The 20,381-nt window shown below is 45.2% G+C and overlaps 1 protein-coding gene across 2 annotated transcripts; it reads left to right on the top strand.

Annotated features, from left to right (window-relative positions):
* Positions 1 to 1,267: 1,267 nt before the first annotated feature.
* On the top strand, positions 1,268 to 18,329 carry LOC138842229 (endogenous retrovirus group K member 6 Env polyprotein-like). Of its 2 annotated transcripts, XM_070043391.1 has the most exons (5): positions 1,268 to 1,315; positions 4,868 to 5,110; positions 5,620 to 5,749; positions 12,197 to 12,262; positions 16,667 to 18,329. In XM_070043391.1, exons 3-5 carry the CDS (start codon positions 5,706 to 5,708, stop codon positions 17,799 to 17,801), a joined length of 1,245 nt encoding a protein of 414 aa, XP_069899492.1. In that variant the 5' UTR covers positions 1,268 to 1,315; positions 4,868 to 5,110; positions 5,620 to 5,705; the 3' UTR covers positions 17,802 to 18,329. The 2 variants fall into 2 exon arrangements, with proteins under 2 accessions (XP_069899492.1, XP_069899493.1); XM_070043392.1 differs by lacking the exons at positions 1,268 to 1,315; positions 4,868 to 5,110; positions 5,620 to 5,749; positions 12,197 to 12,262 and adding an exon at positions 13,017 to 13,277.
* Positions 18,330 to 20,381: the final 2,052 nt, after the last annotated feature.

Below are 20,381 nucleotides of genomic sequence, written 5' to 3'. Positions count from 1 at the left end.
TCAGCCCCTGGAGGACCTTGGTGACCACCTGGGTCTCTCTAGCACGTGGTTCTGAGCATGGGACACTTGCTGGCATGGCTTGTGTTTTTCTGGCAATGAATGGGGCTCTGTTCTTCCTTGCATTTCCAGCAAGCAGTAGAAGGACTGTTGGGAGCCTGGAAGGCCTCCACAATGCCTGGGGATAGGAGCATGCCTGGGGCCTGGCAAAGCCCAGCCTGCAGGCCCATCTTGGCTTGGACACTCTGAGTCCATCAATTTAACTCTCCACACTGCTGCCATTGATTTTTATGTCTCTCTACACTAATTAGATGTGTTATCACTAATCTTTCGTAATCACCACAAGGAGCTTGTGGAAAGTCTCTGAGATTTCAATCTACATTAAAAATAAGAAACATTATCACCTCTGGGAAAATGAAGAAAAAAGCACATGTAATTTTAATGTTTAAATCAATAAAGCTGTCCGGCTTCTCTTTTGTGCTGTTATCAGAGGAATTTATAAATATCCCATTCAAAGTTCTTCCTGTCCCTCTGATTCCCCAGGGCTGAGGGCTGACTTTTGATGTCAGATGGAAGCTAAGCAGATGAATGTCAAGAGCACACTCTTGTGGGGGGGCTGGGATGGACTTGGGGGTGGACAGGGGCGGGGAGGTATTCTCACTCCTTTATTTTGATTTCTGTTGATTCTTATTCAAAAAGCCTTTGAAAGGCAAGAAAGGAGGAAAGAAAAATCCTTTCTTCTTTAATTAATCTGTCTTTCCAATTGTTAGATCACCAAGTTTGATTGCCAAACAACCGGCCTGCCCCAGGCAGATTAGATCATGTAGGTGCAGACAGGGAGAGAGAGGTAACCAGCATGCTAACCAAGGACCCTGCCTTTGGGAATGTGGAGAAAAGAGATGATGTTCAAATGCAGAGAAGCAGAAGCAACTCCAGCACATTCTCTCTCGAACAATTGGAATGAGAATGTATAGATACGGAAGAGAGAGGAGCTTGTTTTTAATGTGCTGTAGATATGACAGGCTGTAATTTGGAACATCTTTGATCAGAAACAGAGGTGACTTGTAGCCAGGTACGGGGTGGGGGGAGGTGGCAGAGAAGGCAAACACATTCTCTCTGCCCCAGCCAGGCTGGCACAAGCCGTGGAGACAGCTGGTGCCCACTGGGTGCTGTTGTGTGCCACAACTGCAGAGGCAGGCTGTGTTCGCACAACTCCAGTGTGTGTGGGGGAACTGTAGTCAGCTGGAAGTTAGACAGCTGGGGAAGAATACGCTGATCCACTCTCCCTGCTTGCCAGGGAGCTCCCAGCTCAGATCTGGTGAGTCCTCAGCTGCTGACTTGGTGGCAGGAGGGTGAGGTTTGTGGTGTGCTCCTAGTTTGTCTGGAGATGAGAGGCAGCTGTTGTGAGGATGGGTCCTTCCTGAGGCTCCCAGGAAGGAATTCCTGGCTTTCTAAAGAGAGAACAGACTTGGGCTAGCATACTTGCTCTGCTTTGCTATGTGCAGTGAGGAAAATGATGGAGAAAAACACATTCAAGAGGTTATTATAGAGACAGTGAGTCGGCTGCAGGGAACGCGGGCCTGGCTGAGATTTTTCAGGTAGGGATCAGGTGAACCGTCCCTCACTGAGTGTGAACTGATAGGAAGCTTGATCGACAGGTAGAAACTTACGCCCCTGGTGTGCAACTGCGCATGCCCAAGTTTGCTGTGACTGCTCATGTGCAGTTAGTAGAGCTAGACTGGCCTCCTGCCAAGGCTTCCGGGCACCAAGAGGCCTAGGGGTCACTGTAGGTCACTGTCCTGTGTTTGCACTGGGGCCTAGGGGTCACTGCAGTTCACCATCCTATCCCACACTGGTGAGGGGCTCTGCTTCTTCAGGTAACTCTGGCCAAGGGGACTAGGGACCAGGCCGTGTAGCCTCAGGAATCCCGGCTCCCTTTTGATGGGCCCTTTGCTGGCCATGTACACTTTTCACTGGTACTGGGCTGGGTCCTCTGGAGAGGTCTCTCCCTTGTCCTAGCCTCTCCCCTGCCATGGAAGACCGGCCTTTGTCCCCACCCTCCAGAGTCTCTGTCAAGAGTCAGTGAGGTTGCAGACACCAACCTTAGCACTGGGGTGGACAGAGCAGGTGTATCTCCTGTTGTGACCAGGAACGCTGACCTGCCCAGGAGCTCAGCACCCGGTACTCCTGTACCTCACCACTGCCTCATGCACTCCTCCCAAATCCAGGGGGATTTCTTCTCAGAAAGGTGGATTTTCTGGATTCAAGGTTTCTAGACACCTTTGTCATCTAAATGCGGATTTATGGACAGAAAAGGCAAAAGAGGTGATAAAACCAAATTTTCTATCTCTCCCTTTCACTCCTTCCTTTCTTCTTTGGCCTGGGATTTGAACTCAGGTCTTTGAGCTCGCTAGGCTACTTGTGCCAAATGCCCAGTGCTGTCTGCTTTCATGACTTTTTCTATAGGGTGAAGTTTCCATCTTGTCAATGATTGTGTGGCCAACAAGACCAGTTCATTCACCCATTCAAATGCCAACAGTGGTCTTCAGGAGGAAAGGAAATGCTAAAAAAATAATAATAATACACAAAGTTTTTTGCCTTTTGTTTTAGCCGTATATCTGAGCAGATTATCGTGGCTTTGGGTTTTCACCAATTGTGATCAAATTTTGGACAAAAAGCAGCTAAGCAGGGGGTGGCTGTAATTGGACGCTGGTGGCAAGCTCTACTATCTCATTTCTGGGCCTGTGATGAGGGCTACGTTGGGGCCAAGCTGAGCTGCGCACTGCCTGGCTGCCAAGAAGTAGAGGCAGACAAGTTGTTTCTGGGAAAAAGACCCACGCTGGGAGGATACTCCACAGTGACTGTGCCCTCCTCCAACAGGGCTTCAGTTCCAGTGTCCAATCATGAGTGTTACCCAGGGATAAATATGAGAGCTTATGACTAAGTCAGCTCTCAAAATCCTATCGTACAGAACCAGGCCTTTGTCCCATGAGCCTCTGGGGGTGTCTTTGGTTCAGACCCTGATAATAGCATTGGAACAGCAAATCTAAATCCCAGCAGTGGTCCTGGGAGAGGGCTGTGTGGTTATGTCTGAAAGTCAGGAGCCTCCTTGGCAGAATGAGTATCAGTCCTGGGCGACTGAGCAGAGGTTTGAACCCAGTGGCTGCCCAACACCAGCACAGTGTTTCTCCTGGCAGATCTCCCCAAACTACTGTCAGAGTGGATGTTTCTAGAACCTTCGATGAGGCAGCATGTGGCCCTGGGCCTTGCATGGAGCCCTCTTGGGAAATACTGCCTCCAAGCCCAGAGGGAAGGGTTATCGCCAAATGAGCTGTCCATACCAAGAGGAAATTAGAGAGAGATGTAGAGCAATTTTGCAGTGCTCTTGCTCTGCTGACAGCTGCGTATGCAGCTGGCAACGCATAAGGAGGATTTATTAGAAGACGTCATATTTGGTTAAGTACTTTGTATTAAGATGAGTGTTTCCCTCATACAGGCATTTTTTTAACTCCTTGCATTTCACTGAGGCTGAATTAATTACAACAATTACCAGTCAGAAAACCCATACTGCCCAATTATCATGTAATTCATTTTCACAGATCACTGTGAGTTTGGATAAAAAGTGGAAGACTTTTAGAAACTGCTGTACTTTCCTCTACAAACCTTACTGTTGTGCAACATAGTTCTAGGGTGGCTTGAAGATGAGCTAAAGGCATGGCCTTTGTTAGAGGCGTGGCTTCAGTGGATAATGTGGCATTAGTAGAAGTGTGGCTTCAGCAGAAGGTGTGGCTTCAACAGGAGGTGTGGCCTCAGCTGTAGGTATAGCCTCAGCAGGAGGTATGGATTCACCTGGGGGTGTGGCTTCAGCAGGGGGTGTGGTCTCAGCTGTAGGTATGGCTTCGGCAGGAGGTGTGGCTTCAGCTAGGAGTGTGGCTTCAGCAGGAGGTGTGGCTTCAGCTGGGGTGTGGCTTCAGCAAGGGGTAGGGCCTCAGTGGTATAACTTCAGCAGGTGTGGCTTTATCAGGAGGCACTCCTTGTGGCATCCAGCCAGGTTCAAATCCAGTTGTTGCAGCCTTAGGCAGATATGGAATCTTTCTGTACCTGTCTTTGCTCATGTGTAAATAGGTGAGTGCATGTGTCTTTGTTTCATGGGGCCAAGGATAAGCCAGTGTAGCTGGTGCCCCAGAATGGCCAGTGAGCAGTGAGCACCTGTCGGTGCTGGCTGTAACCTTCCTGCAGGCTCACACAGCTAGCTAGCTAGCTCAGACATTCCAACACCTCATGGAAGGACACTCCAGGCTGCCTTAAAGGTCCTGGATGCAGGGAACTGTACTTGGCCCAGTGGTCCCACTGTCCTTTCCAGCCAGAGGGAGTGTTGCAGTTTCTGGCTATGCATGTGGGGGACCCAGTCATTTTGCTGTAAGCTGACACAAATGAGAGCCACCAAGTGGTGTCTCCATTGGAGCTCTTCATCTCCCTCTTTCTACCTGTTTCAATGTGGTCAGACGTAAAACTCATTGGCCTGGGGCCAGCAGCATGGCTGACCCAAAATGGGATTAAACCACATGTTTCCTTTCTTCTCTTCCCTCCTCCTCCCTGGGCCACCAGCCGATGGAGAAAGCTTTCATTGCTCTCATTGTTTCCCTGCCCTTTCCCCTTCCTCCTCCTGCTCCTCCTCCTTTTCTTTCTCTGCTCCCAGGCCATAAGGTGAGCAGCTTCCCCCTGCACAGGTTCTCATGTGCTGCCATGATGCTCTGCCTCAGTGCAGGCCCAGAGTTGTCGAACTGGTAAACCTTGGATCAAAACCATGAGCTAAGATGAAATTCTGTACCTTTTAAATAACTTCTGTCTCCTGTATTTGTCTCCACAGCAGCAGCAGAAGCAGCAACAAATCCATTGGTGCAAAAGGAGAAGTATCCAAGAAAGAAAAGTGACAACGGAAGTGCTGTTATTTAAAATCATTTCTGTTATATCACTCTGAGGCTCACGGTGCTGACTGAAGTCTGTCTCAATTTTCCTCTCCTGGTTACAGCCATACTTCTGAATGAATGTCAGGCCCCTTTGGTATCTGCTTGAGATTGGCTTCAAGACCTGTCCTCCATGCAGAGCACTGGTACCTACCCAGGGTCGGGGTCTCTACATGGAGTCCCGCTCCCCTCACAGTTCATCTGTCAGGCTTCTTTTTAACTCTTGAATTATGCTTTGGAAAAGCAGCCAATTGAGCAGAAAACATAAATTGTAACCTATTCTTCCTTGTACTAAAGTTTTAATATACTTTTTTTTGTCTTTAGCTCAAAAGAAATCGGTTCTACATCCCTTTTAGACTATACTGACTCAATTCCATACAATCTCCACGAAAGCCAAATTGCTTAATTAGACAATAATATCAGAGAAATTGACCATTATATCTGATTACTGACTTCTCAGATGTTTGGCATTACCATTTATATTCTTTGCAGGTGTGTTTTTTAAGACTGAAAATAATTTATTGAGAGATGGTTCTTGGAAGTTATTTTTAATAGCCTAATGGTTTTTTAATTTTCCAATCATTTATATTCATCATCTAGAACCGAAAATGGAGTCAGATTGATTCTCATCATGTGGCAACTCTTTTTTCCTCAGTTACAGACTGGTGGGACATGGAGATGAAGCCGAGAGAAGAATTATTTCACCATTACCTATGATAGAAGGTACAGGACACAGAGGAGATGAACTCTGAGTGGGGAGCCATAAAAGTAACCCACCGAAGAAGGTATGTTTTATGGTTGGACATTTTATTTGGTTGTCATAGAAGTCACTCAATACTTCCAGAATATTGTTGCTGTTACCTTGCATTAGCGGAGTGGGAAATGAGGGTCAGAGGAGAAGCAAGATAGAGGGGCCTGGTTCAGGCCACGGATCTCAATACTTTGAAATAATGTCCCCTTTCCCCTTTTCAATTACCACCAAGTAATTGGACCACCTTTTCAATTACCACCAAGTAATTGGACCAAATGGTCAGCTGAGCACCCACCAGATGTATGACACCCATGCCAAATAGTTTATATGCACTTTGCCCTTGAATTTCACAGCCACAATGTGTGCTTTTGTTATCTCTAGTCTACAGATGAGGAACCTCTCTCATTGAGAGGGAAGGTCCAAGTCAAGGTCAAGTGACTGGCAGAAAACACAGAGCTGACTTGTGACAGAGCCACACTCCTATCCTAGGTGTTCTCTGTGCTTTCTCCTTACCCAAAGCTGAATATCAATCAGTATCACAAATTGATATTGCAAAAATATAAACAGCTGGATGGAGGACGATGTTTTCTGCAAGTAGTTACTGTGGTGAAGGGGAAAGAGCACTGTTGGGACCAAGGGTTTAACACATGGCTTGGTGGAGGTGGAGTAGGATTGGTAAGTTTGCAGCAGGAAATCACATTTCTCTGTCATTAGTGTCTCCCTGGAGAGGAAATATGGTCTCTTTATATTGAATATCAAGAAGAGCTCCTGCTTTAAAATCTATCAGAGCAGCTGGTCAGGATTTGGGGGAACCTCTTGGTTCTTACAAGCTCAATTAGACAAACACAATGATTGTCAACAACCATAATAAGGCCTCAGACTGTTTTTATGCAAATGTAACATTCCAGTAAGGGAGTCCTGGATCCTGTGTTCAGCTATCCACAGTGGCACACTGTGTTCCATTTAGGGTGCCCCACTGTAGGAGGGTCCCAGGTGGGGTGGAGGATTTTGGGGTACTTGAACAATGATGCCCTCTGGTATGGTTTGTACTTGAAATATCCCCAAAAGCTCCTGAGTTGAAGGCTTGCTCCCCAGCTGGTGGCCATAGTGAGAAGTGACTGGATCCTGAGGGCTCTGCCTCTACCGATGGGCTCATCCACTGATGACCTCATAGCTGAGTGGGCTGTCAGGAGGCGGGGCCTTGAGAGGTGATTGGATCTCCTCAGGAAGTATCTGGCTCCACCATTGGGCATCCATTGATGATATCATAGCTGAATGGGCTGTCAGGAGGCGGGACCTTGAGTGGTGATTGGATCATGGGGTTCTGGCTCTAGCAACGGGCTCATCCACTGATGACCTCATAGCTGAGTGAGCTATCAGGAGGTGGGGCCTTGAGAGGGGATTGGATTCCAAGGTTGCTACCTTCATCTATGGATTAATGCCTCCACAGGGTGGGGGATGTGACCTTGAATGGAGTAACTTTTCCCAGCCCATTCCCCTCTCCTTTCTCCACCTTGTGTTTCTGCTGCCACATGTGCTGCCTACCTCAGCTCAAAGCTATAGCTCCAGCCAACCACAGATGGAGACAAGCACAAAGAAACTTTTCTTCCTTCGAGTTCAATTCCTTAGATCTTGTCACAGCATTGGAAAGCAGACCCACACTGTCTGTGAGAGCAAGCTCAAGGACCTGAGGCTGTATGGGGAGGGGCGAGGTGGAGGAGAGGAGGGGGCTCAGAGCAGGCCCGAGAGGGGGGCACTCTGGAGCTAGCAGAAGCGTCACATTGGACTTGCTATGATCTCTAGGCTGTGACGGTTGGGGACAGGGTGGAGATGGTGTGCTCTACAGTGTGCTCTACAGATCTGCCAATGTGTGTAGTGTGTCACAAGGTTTCTGAGAAAGAGAGCACCCAGGGCTACATGGCTGGATGAGGGGACATGGCATAATTGTGGCTCTCCTCACACTTAGAGGCTTGGGGGACATTCACAAAAATTCTGGTCACTGGCTGAAACATCAAGACATGGGAAGATTGGCTCAGATCTACATTTGTCCTCTATCTTATAGTGTGCTTGTTAAGGTTCCTCCACCTCCTCCTCCTCCTCTTCCTCCTCCTGCTCCTCCTCCTCCTCCTCTTCCTCCACCTCCTCCTCCTCCTTCTCCTCTTCTCCTCTCCCCTCTTCACATCTCTTTTCTTCCTCCTGCTTTCTCCTCCTTCTTCTCTTCTTCCCTTTCTTTCTTCAACTACCCTTCCTCTTTCTTCCTACTTCTCCTCCCTTTCTTCCTCCTTTTCTTTTCCTTACCTTCCTCATCCCAGGCCTTGTTCTTTCACTACTTGGCTTATGTGATTACTTCCAACTGAATCTTTTGAGAGCAAGTTTGTCCTGGACTCCCAGCTGACTAGCTCAGATCTTGGAGGTTCAGGTAGGCACTGCCTTTATGGATGATCTGAGCACCACCTTCTGGGGACAAGAGGCATGGGGCCAGAGTCACCGTGGCACACCTGGGCCTGGGTAGAGAAGCCCACTGGGCTGTTGGCATATTCACCGGCTGAGGGCTGGTTTATGCCGGGTGCTTGTTGCTCACTGTGGACTGACTTCCACTCCCAGCTCCCCTTTGGAAATAGAAGCTTGGGATGCGTGCTTGTCGTTGAGGCTCTCAGGACTGGACAAGAGGGAATTTACAAGAAAGCAGACATGTGATTGTTTGGGGAGTTTTAGTGTGGAGGACCTTGCAGCCTCATGACCCAGGCCCAGGGCTGCTGGTCCTTTCTGTAGTGGGAACTCTTGGCGATGACAGAGTTGTGGTTATGAACTGGAACACAAGAACTCATCAGACACACCTTGCACCTTGCCAAGGGGGTCATTTGGGGAATCACAGAGTGGCATTGGACGGGAACAAGGCAGACCACCTGTCCAGTTGCTCCTGAGCACCCCCCCCATGAGATGAGGCATGAGTTGGTGGTCACTTGATGGTAAACCAAGAGAAAATAACTGGTTACATGTTTGACATGGTCTTACACGATGTGATGGGACACTTGATTAGCACAGACCTGCCCTTTTCCTTCTCTCTCCATGTGGAGTCCCTGGCTACCCCCAGGGCCTCAGGCTCAGGTTCCCCTGGCAAGTGAGAGTGGAGGGCATCCTCTTGTACCAGTGGAACTGCTCCCACACAGGCCATGTGGGAGAGAGCTGTGCTGGGCTCTGTGGTTCCTGCCCATCTGGTGTTCCTGCAAGGGACCTGTGGCTGCTTAGTAATATCATTGCTGTAAATCTACAACTCGACTTGTCTGTTAGTTTATATTTAAAGTGTTTTTACTGAGTGCTGGTGGCTTACACCTGTAAACCAAGTGACTCAGAAGGCTGCGATCTGAAGATCGCAGTGTGAAGCCAGCCTGGGCAGGAAATTTCTTTTCTTTACTTTTTGCCAGTCTTGGGGCTTGAACTCATGGTCTGGACACTATCCCTGAGCTTCTTTTGCTTAAGGTTAGCTTTATACCACTTGAGCCACAGCACCACTTTTGGCTTTTTCTGTTTATGTGGTACTGAAGAATCAAACCCAGGACTTCATGCATGCTAGGAAAGCACTCTATCATTAAGCCACATTCCCAGCCCCAAAGCTTTGTTGTTTTTCTTCTACTTTTTTCCTGATGCTTTGGGAAAAGATGGAAGAGACAGAAGAATAAAAGATGGGGAAGAATATGACCTTAGGGTCAAGAGAACAGAGCTTTACTCAAAAATCTAGAAAAAGCCAGGGGCAAGAAGCTCGTAACTATAATTCTAGGTACACAGGAGGCTGAGATCTGGAAGATTTCGGCTCAAAGCCAGACCAGGCACATGAGGCTCCATCTCCAATGTAATCAAGAAACATCTGGGCTGGAGGCATGGCTCAAATGGTAGAGCACTGGTCAGTCAGCAAGAAGCAAGCAAAAAGCCTCGGTTCAAACTTCAGCACCATCAAAAAGACTCTGAAAGAAGAGGAAGGAAAACTAGTAGACATATTAGATATACTGTGTTGTTTAATTACTGCCCCTCGCTGGTTGGTTATTTTCGAGGTGGGGTCTTGTTCATGCCTGCACTGGAGTGGTCTGTGGTCCTACTATTTGCTCTGTCTCATACCTCTGGGGATGGCACAAGCGTGCCACTACTCCTAGCCATTGTGCTTCCACTGTGTCCGCATGTCAGGGGCAGGCCACCACTCCAAGCTACTGGTTGAAATGGGGTCTCACAAACTAACATGTCTGGGCTGACCTCGTACTACAACCTTCTGAACTCCTCTTCTGAAGTAGCTAGGGATACAGGCTCGTGCCATGGTGCCAGTTTCTTCCTGTTGTGATAAAGCCACAAATGCCACCATCGATAGCCTACCCTCATGACACCATGGGACACTTGTCACTTCTCAACGTCCCCACCTTGAAGGGCCATGGACACAGGCCCATGGGAGTCAGCCTGCAACACATGCACTTTTGGAAGGCAGATGCAAACCAGAGCCCTCAGCTCATTTTGCTTTAGTTACTTTTTAGATAGAGCCTCACATTCTTGTCCTGGTCAGCCTCGACTGTAGTCCTACTGATGCTGTCTGCAGAGCTGGGATGACAGGTGTGAGCCGCCATGCCCTGCTTGCTCAACCAGATGGAGCTTTTTTGCTTTGCTGGCTGTGATCTATGATCTTCTTTACTTTGACCTCCCCAGCAGCCCAGGATTCACCGGAGCTTTGAGTCTCGCCTTCAACTCTGCCACCCTTTCTACCTTCCCTGTGCCAGGCTCTTCCCTTCACATTTTGTGAAATACAGTCTCAGTTCTCTGCCAGGCCTCTGTGATTTACTGCATGGTGGAGCAAGTAAGACATCCTTCATTTTCATACACAGGAGGAGCTTTAAAAGTTAGTCTCTGAAGTCAGACTGTAAGGCCTCTTGATTAAGAGTGAAATCGCAGACACGATGCCCCAGCTGAGCGCCGGGAAGATGAAGTTGCTAAGTACAGAGCAATTACAGCTAATTTTCTGATGCCCAGATGCCCGTGGACCCCAAAGGTAGTCTGAGTTCAGGTGTGAGTTGGGGTGGGAGTGGGGTGGCAGGCTCACTGGGCTGGCTTTGGGGAGATGTGAGTTGGGTGTGACTCCTGAAGCTACTTTGATTAAGGGAGGGGAGGTCTGAGGGCTAAAGGGTAGGTAGGAGATGGGGGAGGGCTCCCTGGGTATGTGGAGTCTCCACATCACTACCAGGCTTTGGAACAAAGAAATAAAGACATGAGGATAGATCTCCCTCTCTTCACCAACAAGAGAGTGGGCAGCAAGGGCGGGCAGGGGAAGGGAGAGGATGAAGGGGTGGCTGTGGAAAGGGAAAAACTGAATTAAACAGAAATTCAAATTGCATTTTTTGTTTGAACCCAAGGCCTCCCTTTTTCTCGCCCTCCTCTTCATCCCTCCCTCCCTCGAACTCAGGGCCTTGTATTCACTCTAGAGATGAAAAGAAGCATACAAAGAATCTTGCTTGGCTTTCTTGCTCACAGCTGGCGATCTATCATCTGAGCCATACCTCCAGTCTGAATTGTTGCTGGTAATTTGAGAGACAGATTCTCAAAGACTTTTCTGTCTGGGCTGGCTTTGAACCAGCCCCTCGAGCAGCTAGGATGACAGGTATGTCCATCAGGAACCAGGCTTGCGTGTCCTTTATTTCTCAAATTATATAACACAGGCCCAGGCTTTTCTGCCTGAACGCGGCACTTCTGAGATAACTTTTTCTTCAAAGACCTGAGCCTCCTTCCATCTCTCAGGAAGCGGTACAGACTCTGAGTCTCTGAGCACCTCATGGGGAATTCAGTTTCAACAGTATCTTCTCCCCAGCTCCAAGCCCACATCTCTTGTCTCCGTGTAGGAATGAGGGCAAAGGAACACTTCTAGCTCTGGTCTCAGAGGCCTGGATCCAGGTCTGACTGTGTCTGCTGATCTCTGGGGTTGGGGTGAGTCTATGGATCACATGGTGCACACAGGGCTGGTTATCATGGTGGCTGGGGTGGGAATGAGGAGAAAGAGGGGGTTGAAGAAGAAGGAGGATGAAGACGAAGATGAGAAAAGTAGAGAAAGAAAGAGAAAAAGTAGTAGAGAGGTGTTGGGAGCCAACAGTAAAGTTTAAAGTTCATCTTGACCCTGGTGCTCACTTGAAGGCAAGTACAAGGAACTGGTTTACTTAAAAAACACCAGGTGCCCAGGATTGCTTTGCTATGTCTGCAGAGTTTGTTTTACTTTCTACCAGTTGACCTTGTCTTGTTTTTACTGCACTCTATTTTTACTGAAATTTTCCTTGTTTTTCTGGACTATTGTAACCTTATGTTACCTCTTGACTTCTGATAGTATATATTAAGAAAAGTTAAAAATAAATGGTGCGCAGTCTTGAGCTGCAGACCTCCCGACCCCATCCTTTGTCTTATGTCTTTATTTTTCTGCATCCTCGCCAACTAATTCAGGATTCCCTTTTGTTGCCGGCAGGCTCCAGCAAGTGGCACCTGAACAGGGAACTGAAAACCTGGGATCATGGCAGAGGACCCAGCTAAGGTAAGAGGACATCCAGAAATAGAGAGCGGGAGAGAGTATAGTCGGGAGTAAGAAATTATGGGGCAAGGTAACAGCCACATGTTATATGTGCAGGCTCTCAAGGGTATGTTTCATGCTCAAGCAGTGAAAGTTAGACAGTCAGTTAGAATGTTTCTTTTACTTTGTTGAGGAAGTATACCCCTGGTTCCTGGAGGAAGGAACCATTAGTTTAGAAACTTAGCAAAAAACAAAAAACAAAAAACAAAAAACATTCAGGGACACTATGATGCAAATGCCCTGTAAGTTAAAACATTGCTGCTTTGTAATTGTCTGGTATCTGTGTAGCCTGCAGGTTCTGTATTGGGGTTGGCAAGAGGTATTGGCGGACGCACTATAAGACAGGCAACTGGGCCAATGGGAGCCGTCCCCCAGATCCCCATCATGGTAAACTATCCACTAGTGCGGACATTTGGGCCCATCTGTAGTCCAACACTTTCTGTCTGACAGTCTACAATGCACACGCTGTAAATGTGTTTTGTCTCAATGTTTGTGTGTATGTATTCTGGAATTCTTGGAATGTTTCTTCTCTCAGATTCATCCTGATGTGAGAGCCTAGAGGAGACTGGCTAACACTCGCTCAATATCTGTTTCTCTCTAGCTCCTTCTTTTTTACTTATACTTTAAACTGACCCCCTTTTCTATGCTTCACAGCCACCTCCTTCACCCTCTCTGGATCAAGAAGTCGGGGGTTGGTGGGGGTGAAAAACCTGGAGGATCTAACAATAACTTAAAAGGGCCAGCAGGGAGAATTCACAGCCGGATGAAAATGCCACTGACCACCTACAAGTGACACCAGCAAGACTTTAGCCTCCAGCCTTGACCCAGGGGGTCTGAATATGGGGGAGAACCTGTCAGTCTGAGGGGACGGCCACTAGGGACTTCTTTCCCTTTCTGCAACATGACTGGCAATTTTCCTCTACCTTGGAAGGCCCCTGGGTCAATGTTTGCAGGAATCTAAAAGAAAAATCCTCCGGAGGTGAGTAGAGGGGGTTGGAATCCCCTGGTAAGTGGATTTGAGTCCCACTTGTGAGTGGTGGTGAGATGTCGCCCCATTCACTGAGACCTGATTTTGTCTTTGTGGCCACTGTTTGTCTTGTTTACTTCGGTGTGTTTTCTGTTCTATGTTTTCTGAGGTAGGGATGAACTGGGGGCCCATTAGTCCCCAACTCAGCCTTTTGTTGTTGTCTTGTCTAGTTCTGTTTTAGAATTGGTACCAGTTTTAAATGTTCATACAACTGATTGATTTTTGTGCGCTTTAAGATCTGTGTGTGTTTTGTGTGTGTTTGTGAACATGTTTAAGATAAGAATTATCAGCATGCTGTAACAATTGGGTGAGTTTAAGTTTAAAATTCAAAAGGTTATGAGGTTTGGACATTACCAAAAATTTTAAAGAATTTTCACATTGTTTTAAATGACCTTTTAAGGATTCTTTAACTTAAAAAATTAAAAAATCTGGTATTTTAAAATGCATAAGGCTGTTTACACTGTAATCAAGTTATCTGGCTTAACAAAATGCATTGGCTGTTTGGAATTTAGTTCTCTTGGCTAAAATTTGGGAATAAATATTAAAAGTTTAAATGTAAAAGTTTGTTTAACACTGTCAAAGACATTACTGTCCTGTCTGTCTAAAAGTATGTATTTTCATTCAAAAAACCAAGAGATAAGAAAAGGAAAAAATGTAAAAGCCAACAAAAGACCTAGCTTTAGGAGTAAGGGGTAAACAGGCCATAGTTCAGTTCAGCTGGTCATACATGGTGGGACAGGCCATGGGAGGAGTCCACGCATGGTGAAAGGGGACAAGTTGGCACAAACGCAGTTCATCATACCCTAAAGAGTGAGATTAGGTGTGTGCCCATTCCACAGGAGGGGCCAAGTGGCCCACTTTGTTCTGTCCTTTTTCTCTACAGGTAAATACTAGAAACATGATGGTAAAAAAAAATTAGTGATGCGATGATCTGATTAGTATTGCTAAAACTGCCCCTTGGACTTAAAAAGAGGGTTAAAATGTATTTGTATAATGTGACTTGCTTTCAATGATGTTCTACAATTAGGATATGTTTTTAAATGTCATAAAGGTGTTAAGTTTACCTTCTTGGTACAGTAATGGTGATTGTAATTCTTGCATTAAGGAAAAATTGTCATGTGAGTTTAAAAGTTTTAATGTGTATCTGTTTTAAAACAAACATCCAAGAGACAATGAGTGACAATTGGCCTCAAGATTTTAAAGGATTTTTTAAAAATGTAACTAAAAACTAAAATATAAAATAATAAAAGAGATTAATAGGAGGCTTAAAAATTAGGAATGGATTTCTGGATATAAAGTTTAAAAGTAAAATTGTTGTTAACATTTGCCTCAAAGTGGAAAAATTAGGATTACCAAAATAATTGCTTTGGGATTCAAAGTGACAGAGCACGAGCCTTGAGCTGTAAAGCTGAGGGATAGCACTCATGCCCCGAGTTCAAGTCCAGCAACCAGCTAAGGGAAATGCAGATGAGGCATTTATCCCAGTGTAGAGAAGACATTCGTGAGACAAGAGCTATGGAGGAGTATCCAGAGGCAGTAAGCCACTGCTCGGATGGCAAAAATGTCAGATCCTAGAGTCATTTGTGTGTGGCCCTTCAAAAATTGGTCAGAGCCAGAATGTCATGGGAAGATAGTTTGTAAGCATGCCTAATGTCCATGACTGTCTACCTTGTAGGGACAGAAACATTAGTGATCTGTGATAGTACTAAAAAGTGAAGTTATAAAATGTGTGAGATGGTTTAAATCCCAGCCCCTGTATGTTTCAAAAGCCCTAATTGACAGTAACTTTTGAGCTAACACCAGCTACAAGAAATTTATCTGTTCAAGAAAATCGTTTGTAAACTTGAGAGTGTGTTTCTATTAACATCTGTCTATTTACATCTGCACGGGTGACTTAGGCATTGTTAGGGTCACTAGGGGTCACATTCCTAAAGATGCTTTTACAGGGCTGGGAAGGTGGCTCAGTGGTAGAGCGCTTGCCTTGCATGCTCAAGGCCCTGGGTTCGATTCCTCAGCACCACATAAGCAAAAAGAAAAAAGCCGGAAGTGGCGCTGTGGCTCAAGTGGTAGAGCACTAGCCTTGAGCTGAAGAGCTGAGGGACAGTGCCCAGGCCCAGAGTTCAGGCCCCACGACCGACAAAAAAAAAAAAAAAAAAAAAAAAAAAAAAAAGATGCTTTTACAAACCAGAGTGCTAAACAAGCTACATTGCTGTAGCTGGAGAAAAAGTCTGTGCATTTGTCAAAAGTTAAAATATTGTTCTTAATGATATCTAACCCTTGTAACCTCTTTCTAAAATAGACTAAGGTTATAGGATCCTGGCTAAGTAGGATCAACACCCCTGAGTCTGCTTGAAGAAGTTACAGAAGATGAATCTTCACCCATCATCCCCTTTTTAGAATAAGGGACCAGAGTCATAAAAAAAATGTGGCAAAATAGACAGAAGAAAAACGCATGGAAAATAGTAGTACAGGCCTGAGCCCTCTACATCTGCCTAGAAAATCAGCCTTATTAAAAGAACTATCTAGTTAAAAAGCTTGTCATTTTGATAATTTGTCCTGGGCTATTGTCTAAATAGTCTTAAAAACTAGTGGGGCCACAGCCTGCCAAGCCTAGGTATTACTTGTATCCTTAACCAGTCTGTGTAGAAATATACAGCCTAGCACGAGGTGTGACAGTCCCTTGGAGACACTGAAAGACCCTGCTGTTGCTGCGGTTGCTACAGCCTTACAGTCACGGGGAGGAAATCGACATAGTTACCCTGACCTCCTCCACCATGGAAAAAGTAGACTAAACTCCTGCCTGATTCCATCTTTTGGATGGCTTCATTTTGTCCATGTTACCATATAACTACTCTAATTTTATTATGGCTACTCCTCTTGCCGGGAGACTAACAAACATGGTATTGCTCATTCCCTACACTGCTTTGCCTTTATGGGACTTCCTAAACATATTAAAACTGATAATGGTCCGAGATATGTCGGACAAGCTTTTCAAACTTTTTGTAAATCTTACCAGATTTTTCACTCTACAGATATTCCCTATATTCCTCAAGAGCAAGAAATTGTTAAACAAGCCAATGGGCTGTTAAAACACCAAATTTTTGAATTAAAAGGGGGGAATTATACCCCTTCTCTCCTGTTAATATTCTTTTCATGCTTTATTTGTACTAAATTTTTAAGTTTAGATTGTAATGGACTTTCCACAGTACAGTGACTTTGGGAAAAAAAGAGAGCAAAGAGCTTTTGGCCGAGTTAAGTGGAAGGATCCTTTAACAGGTGATTGGCATGGGCTCGATCCAGTTTTAACATGGGGTTGAGGACATGTTTGTGTTTTTTCGCAGGAAGAAAATGAATCCCTCTGGTTGCCTGAGCATTGCGTTAGGATTGTGGAGGCTCATTCTGATGACACAAACCCTGACACATTGGGCTTACGTGCCAGATCCCCCGATTGTGCGCCCTACAACTTGGGAGGGAATTGAAGTTCTCATTCACGTCAATAGATCAGTATACAGTACAGCACTTGATCACTTCATCCAGCACACCAAGATGGCAGATACCTCAGCTTCAGACATTGGAACTCCATTCTACTTTACCACCAGCTCTAAAGGCTCCATTCCAGGCTGTATTATAATGCTATCCATGACTCATAAAATTTGGATCCCAGACAAAAATCAAATGTACAATATACAGATGACATCTTTACCAACTGGTTACCCAGTTCATGCAAATTTTACTCCATCCTATATGATACCCCATTGCATTAATTCTTCACAAATAATAGTATCTACAGGAAAGCCTCATCCAATAAGGTGCAGGCATGTGAAGCCATTTGTTACCAATATTTCTGGAACTAAATTTCAATTAATGGACTGGTTTGGAGCTAATCTTACTAATAAGTACAATTTTGGACTGTGGTGGATGAATGGGCATCCTCAACATCATGTTTGGATGCTAGTGGCTGCACTCAACAACATAACCTGGCCCAATTCATCCCTTTCAAAAAATATTATGAGTTGTGTATCACCACCCCATGTCATTATGTATAGACCATTCAATATCTCTATAGGAGCTAATTATTTTAATGTCACCTGTTCTAATTGTTCTTTTACTAATTGCTTGTATAGCGGCATAACTGAATCCATACTTATTGTTAGACAACCATCTGTTGTTATGCTTCCTGTAAATATTTCTAAAACTTGGTATAAAGATTCTGGCATTCAGGTGTTAAGACAATTGAAAAAACTAATGCGCCCTCATCGATTTGTTGGGCTACTTGTAGCTGATGTTTTGGCTTTTATTTTGTTAGCTGCCTCTTCAGCGGCAGCTGCTGTGGCACTAACACAAAATGCACAAACTGTCCATTATCTTAATCAGCTTGCTCATAGTACTACACAAGCCCTACCTCTGGACGCTAAAGTGGCAAAAACTGCTAAAAAAAACTGTTTAAACAATTTCAACTCTATATCACTTCCCTGACTTATGTTAAAGGATTGCTAATGTCATTGCTTGGCGTGGGAATGCTTTTGCTGATAGTTTTTCTATGCCTTCCTTATACGTGCACTGCAAAACTCTCTTATGAGTTTAGCCATACAGCTACATAAGATCAAGCTCTATATAAATGAATTCCCAGAGAGAAACTGTAGCCAGAGTCGGGTAAGAGGGGGTGCCAGTCTGACCAACCTAAGACAGGGCCTTCAGCTTTGCTCTGAAAAAGTTCCCGATGACGGGTAAGGCAGACAAGGTGATCCACCCAGCCTAAGACAGGTGGGTTCGCTTCTTCAAACAAAGATGGGGGAGATGTTGGGAGTCCACAGTAAAGCTCTATGGTCATCTTGACCCCTGTGCTCACTTAAAGGCACGCATAAGGAACTGGCTTTCATGAAAAACACTAGGTGCCCGGGATTGCTTTGCTATGTCTACAGAATTTGTTTTACTTTCTATCAGTTGATCTTGTCTTGTTTTTACTGCACTTTGTTTTTAATAAAACTTTCCTTGTTTTTCTGCAATATGGTAACCTTATGTTACCTCTTGACTTCTAATAGTATATAATAGGAAAAATTAAAAATAAACGGGACTGTAATCTTGAGGTGCAGACCTCCCGACCCCATCCTATGTCTTATGTCTTTATTTTTCTGCATCATCGCCCCCTAATTCAGGATTCCCTTTTGTTGCCGGCAGGTTCCGGCACAATGGAATTCTAGGCTTCCATCAGAAAAAATGACATAGCCCCATTTGTTAGGAAATGGAAAGACTTGGAAAAAATTATATTAAGTGAAGTAAGCCAGGCCTAAAGAAACACAAGTCCCATGGTTTCCCTTATTTGCAATAATTAGTATATGTCTGAGACAAGCAGAAAAGATCAGATAAGTTGATTTTAGGTGAAATGAACCCCACTATAAGTATTGAATTGTTTTTTTTCTTGTGATTGTAACATATTTATAAGATGATTTCTTTGTTGTTTCATATGCCCCTCCCCCACAGCATAACCGCTGCTTTCATTGTATTTGATGTTGGTATAATTTGTGGAGGGGAAGGGCAAAAACAAAGCGTTTAAATAGGGATACAGGTGGACCCATTGCAACAATGAGATGTACAAGTCGTTATGTTGAAAAACGAACTTTACAACTTTGATCGGGGGGAGGATGGGAAAGGGTGGGAAGAGGAAACAGAGGAGGAGCCAAGAATTCTTGATAAGAAATGTACTCATTACCTTGCCCATGTAATTGTAACCCCGATGTATGGTATTTTCACATAATTTTTTTTTAAAAGACAAAGGCTGGTTCAATCCATTGTTCTCTCTTATGGGAACATAGTATGCTAGGTGTGGAATAGAGACCTGGCGGGCAGGGGAACAGATTCAGACCCAGATTAGAAACTTGCAGTAAGGAGTGAGCGAATTATGGGACTAGCACAGTCTTGCAGTCTGGAGGAGTGGATGGAAATTATTTGGACGGTATTTCTGTGATGTAAAAATATGTGGACCAAGTTGTAATATGAGGAAATAGACTGCAAAATGATGCAGTATCCAGTATCCCTACTCTCTGTCACTCACTCATCCCCTAAGCTCTGGGTCTGATCCCTCCATAGTCCCAGCATAAGAGGGACTATGACAGTGATCCTGAGTGGTTATTCCTGAGAACAACCACTCAGGATCACTTGGTGATTGTAATTGTGGGATGGACGACATTGTTTTGAGCAGTCTCCAGTACAACTGTGGAGGCACCCAACTAGAGCTAATCCTAGTTATCAGCCCAAGTGGGCAGGTTTGATGGGCAGGGCAAACAGGAGCTGGTGCTGCCCTGCTCCCCAAGTAGATATGTAAATGGGGGAGGACTGTAAGAGCAGGTATGGGGTGACTCCACCCACTGTGTCTGGATCACAATGATCCCACAATGCATACCTGTTTCTAGCTGAACAATAAGATACAAGAATCGAGGCCACATCCACATTCTGTGCTGCCTAGTACCATTGGCATTTTCCTCTATTGGATCATATCACTACCAGCAGGTGAAGGAAGTAAAGGTGCTATGTGGTGACTGAGTGAATTTCAGAGATCCTGTAGGAAGTGGGTGATTGCAAGAATAGAAGTGATTTCAGAAAGCTTGGGAATATGGCCCCTCCATCTTCCCTATCCCATTGCTGGGATATCTAACCAAACCAGAAACGCATGCAAAATAAAATTTTCTTTAGGCAAGAAACAACAGCAAGAGTATCTGGAGAGGAATTGACCTGGTGGACCCACTAACACCAACAAAAAGAAAACTGAAAACAGGTAACCTCATAACAATAATTACTGTGGACTGTAAATCAACCAAGGGTGAGACCAAAGACCATGCAGACCTGGAATCTTCCTCTGGTTCCTTTCCTGCTAGTGTCCTTTCCTCTGACACTGGAATAACTAACAATATGTCAGAAGTCCTACGTTACCCCAAGAGAGTAACCAAAAGATAAACAAAGATAATAAGAGAGAAGGCATGGCTGGAGAAAGCTAGAGAACATGAAAGAATTAATGACCAAATTAAGCCTGGAGAGAGACCATGTTGCAGAGGACTTGAA

Source organism: Dipodomys merriami, unplaced genomic scaffold, assembly GCF_024711535.1.
Source record: "Dipodomys merriami isolate MVZ:Mamm:240054 unplaced genomic scaffold, mDipMer1.0.p SCAF_331, whole genome shotgun sequence".
Taxonomy (NCBI): Eukaryota; Metazoa; Chordata; class Mammalia; order Rodentia; family Heteromyidae; genus Dipodomys; species Dipodomys merriami.
Note: the sequence above shows the minus strand (reverse complement) of the source record. Positions and strands in the feature narration are given on the sequence as shown.

Coding starts and splice junctions, on each gene's coding strand:
- LOC138842229 (XM_070043391.1), top strand. CDS start 5,706: ATGAACTCTGAGTGGGGAGCCATAAAAGTAACCCACCGAAGAAG. Junction 5,750..12,196: donor AAAGTAACCCACCGAAGAAG/GTATGTTTTATG, acceptor TGTTGCCGGCAG/GCTCCAGCAAGTGGCACCTG. Junction 12,263..16,666: donor TGGCAGAGGACCCAGCTAAG/GTAAGAGGACAT, acceptor GTTTTTTCGCAG/GAAGAAAATGAATCCCTCTG.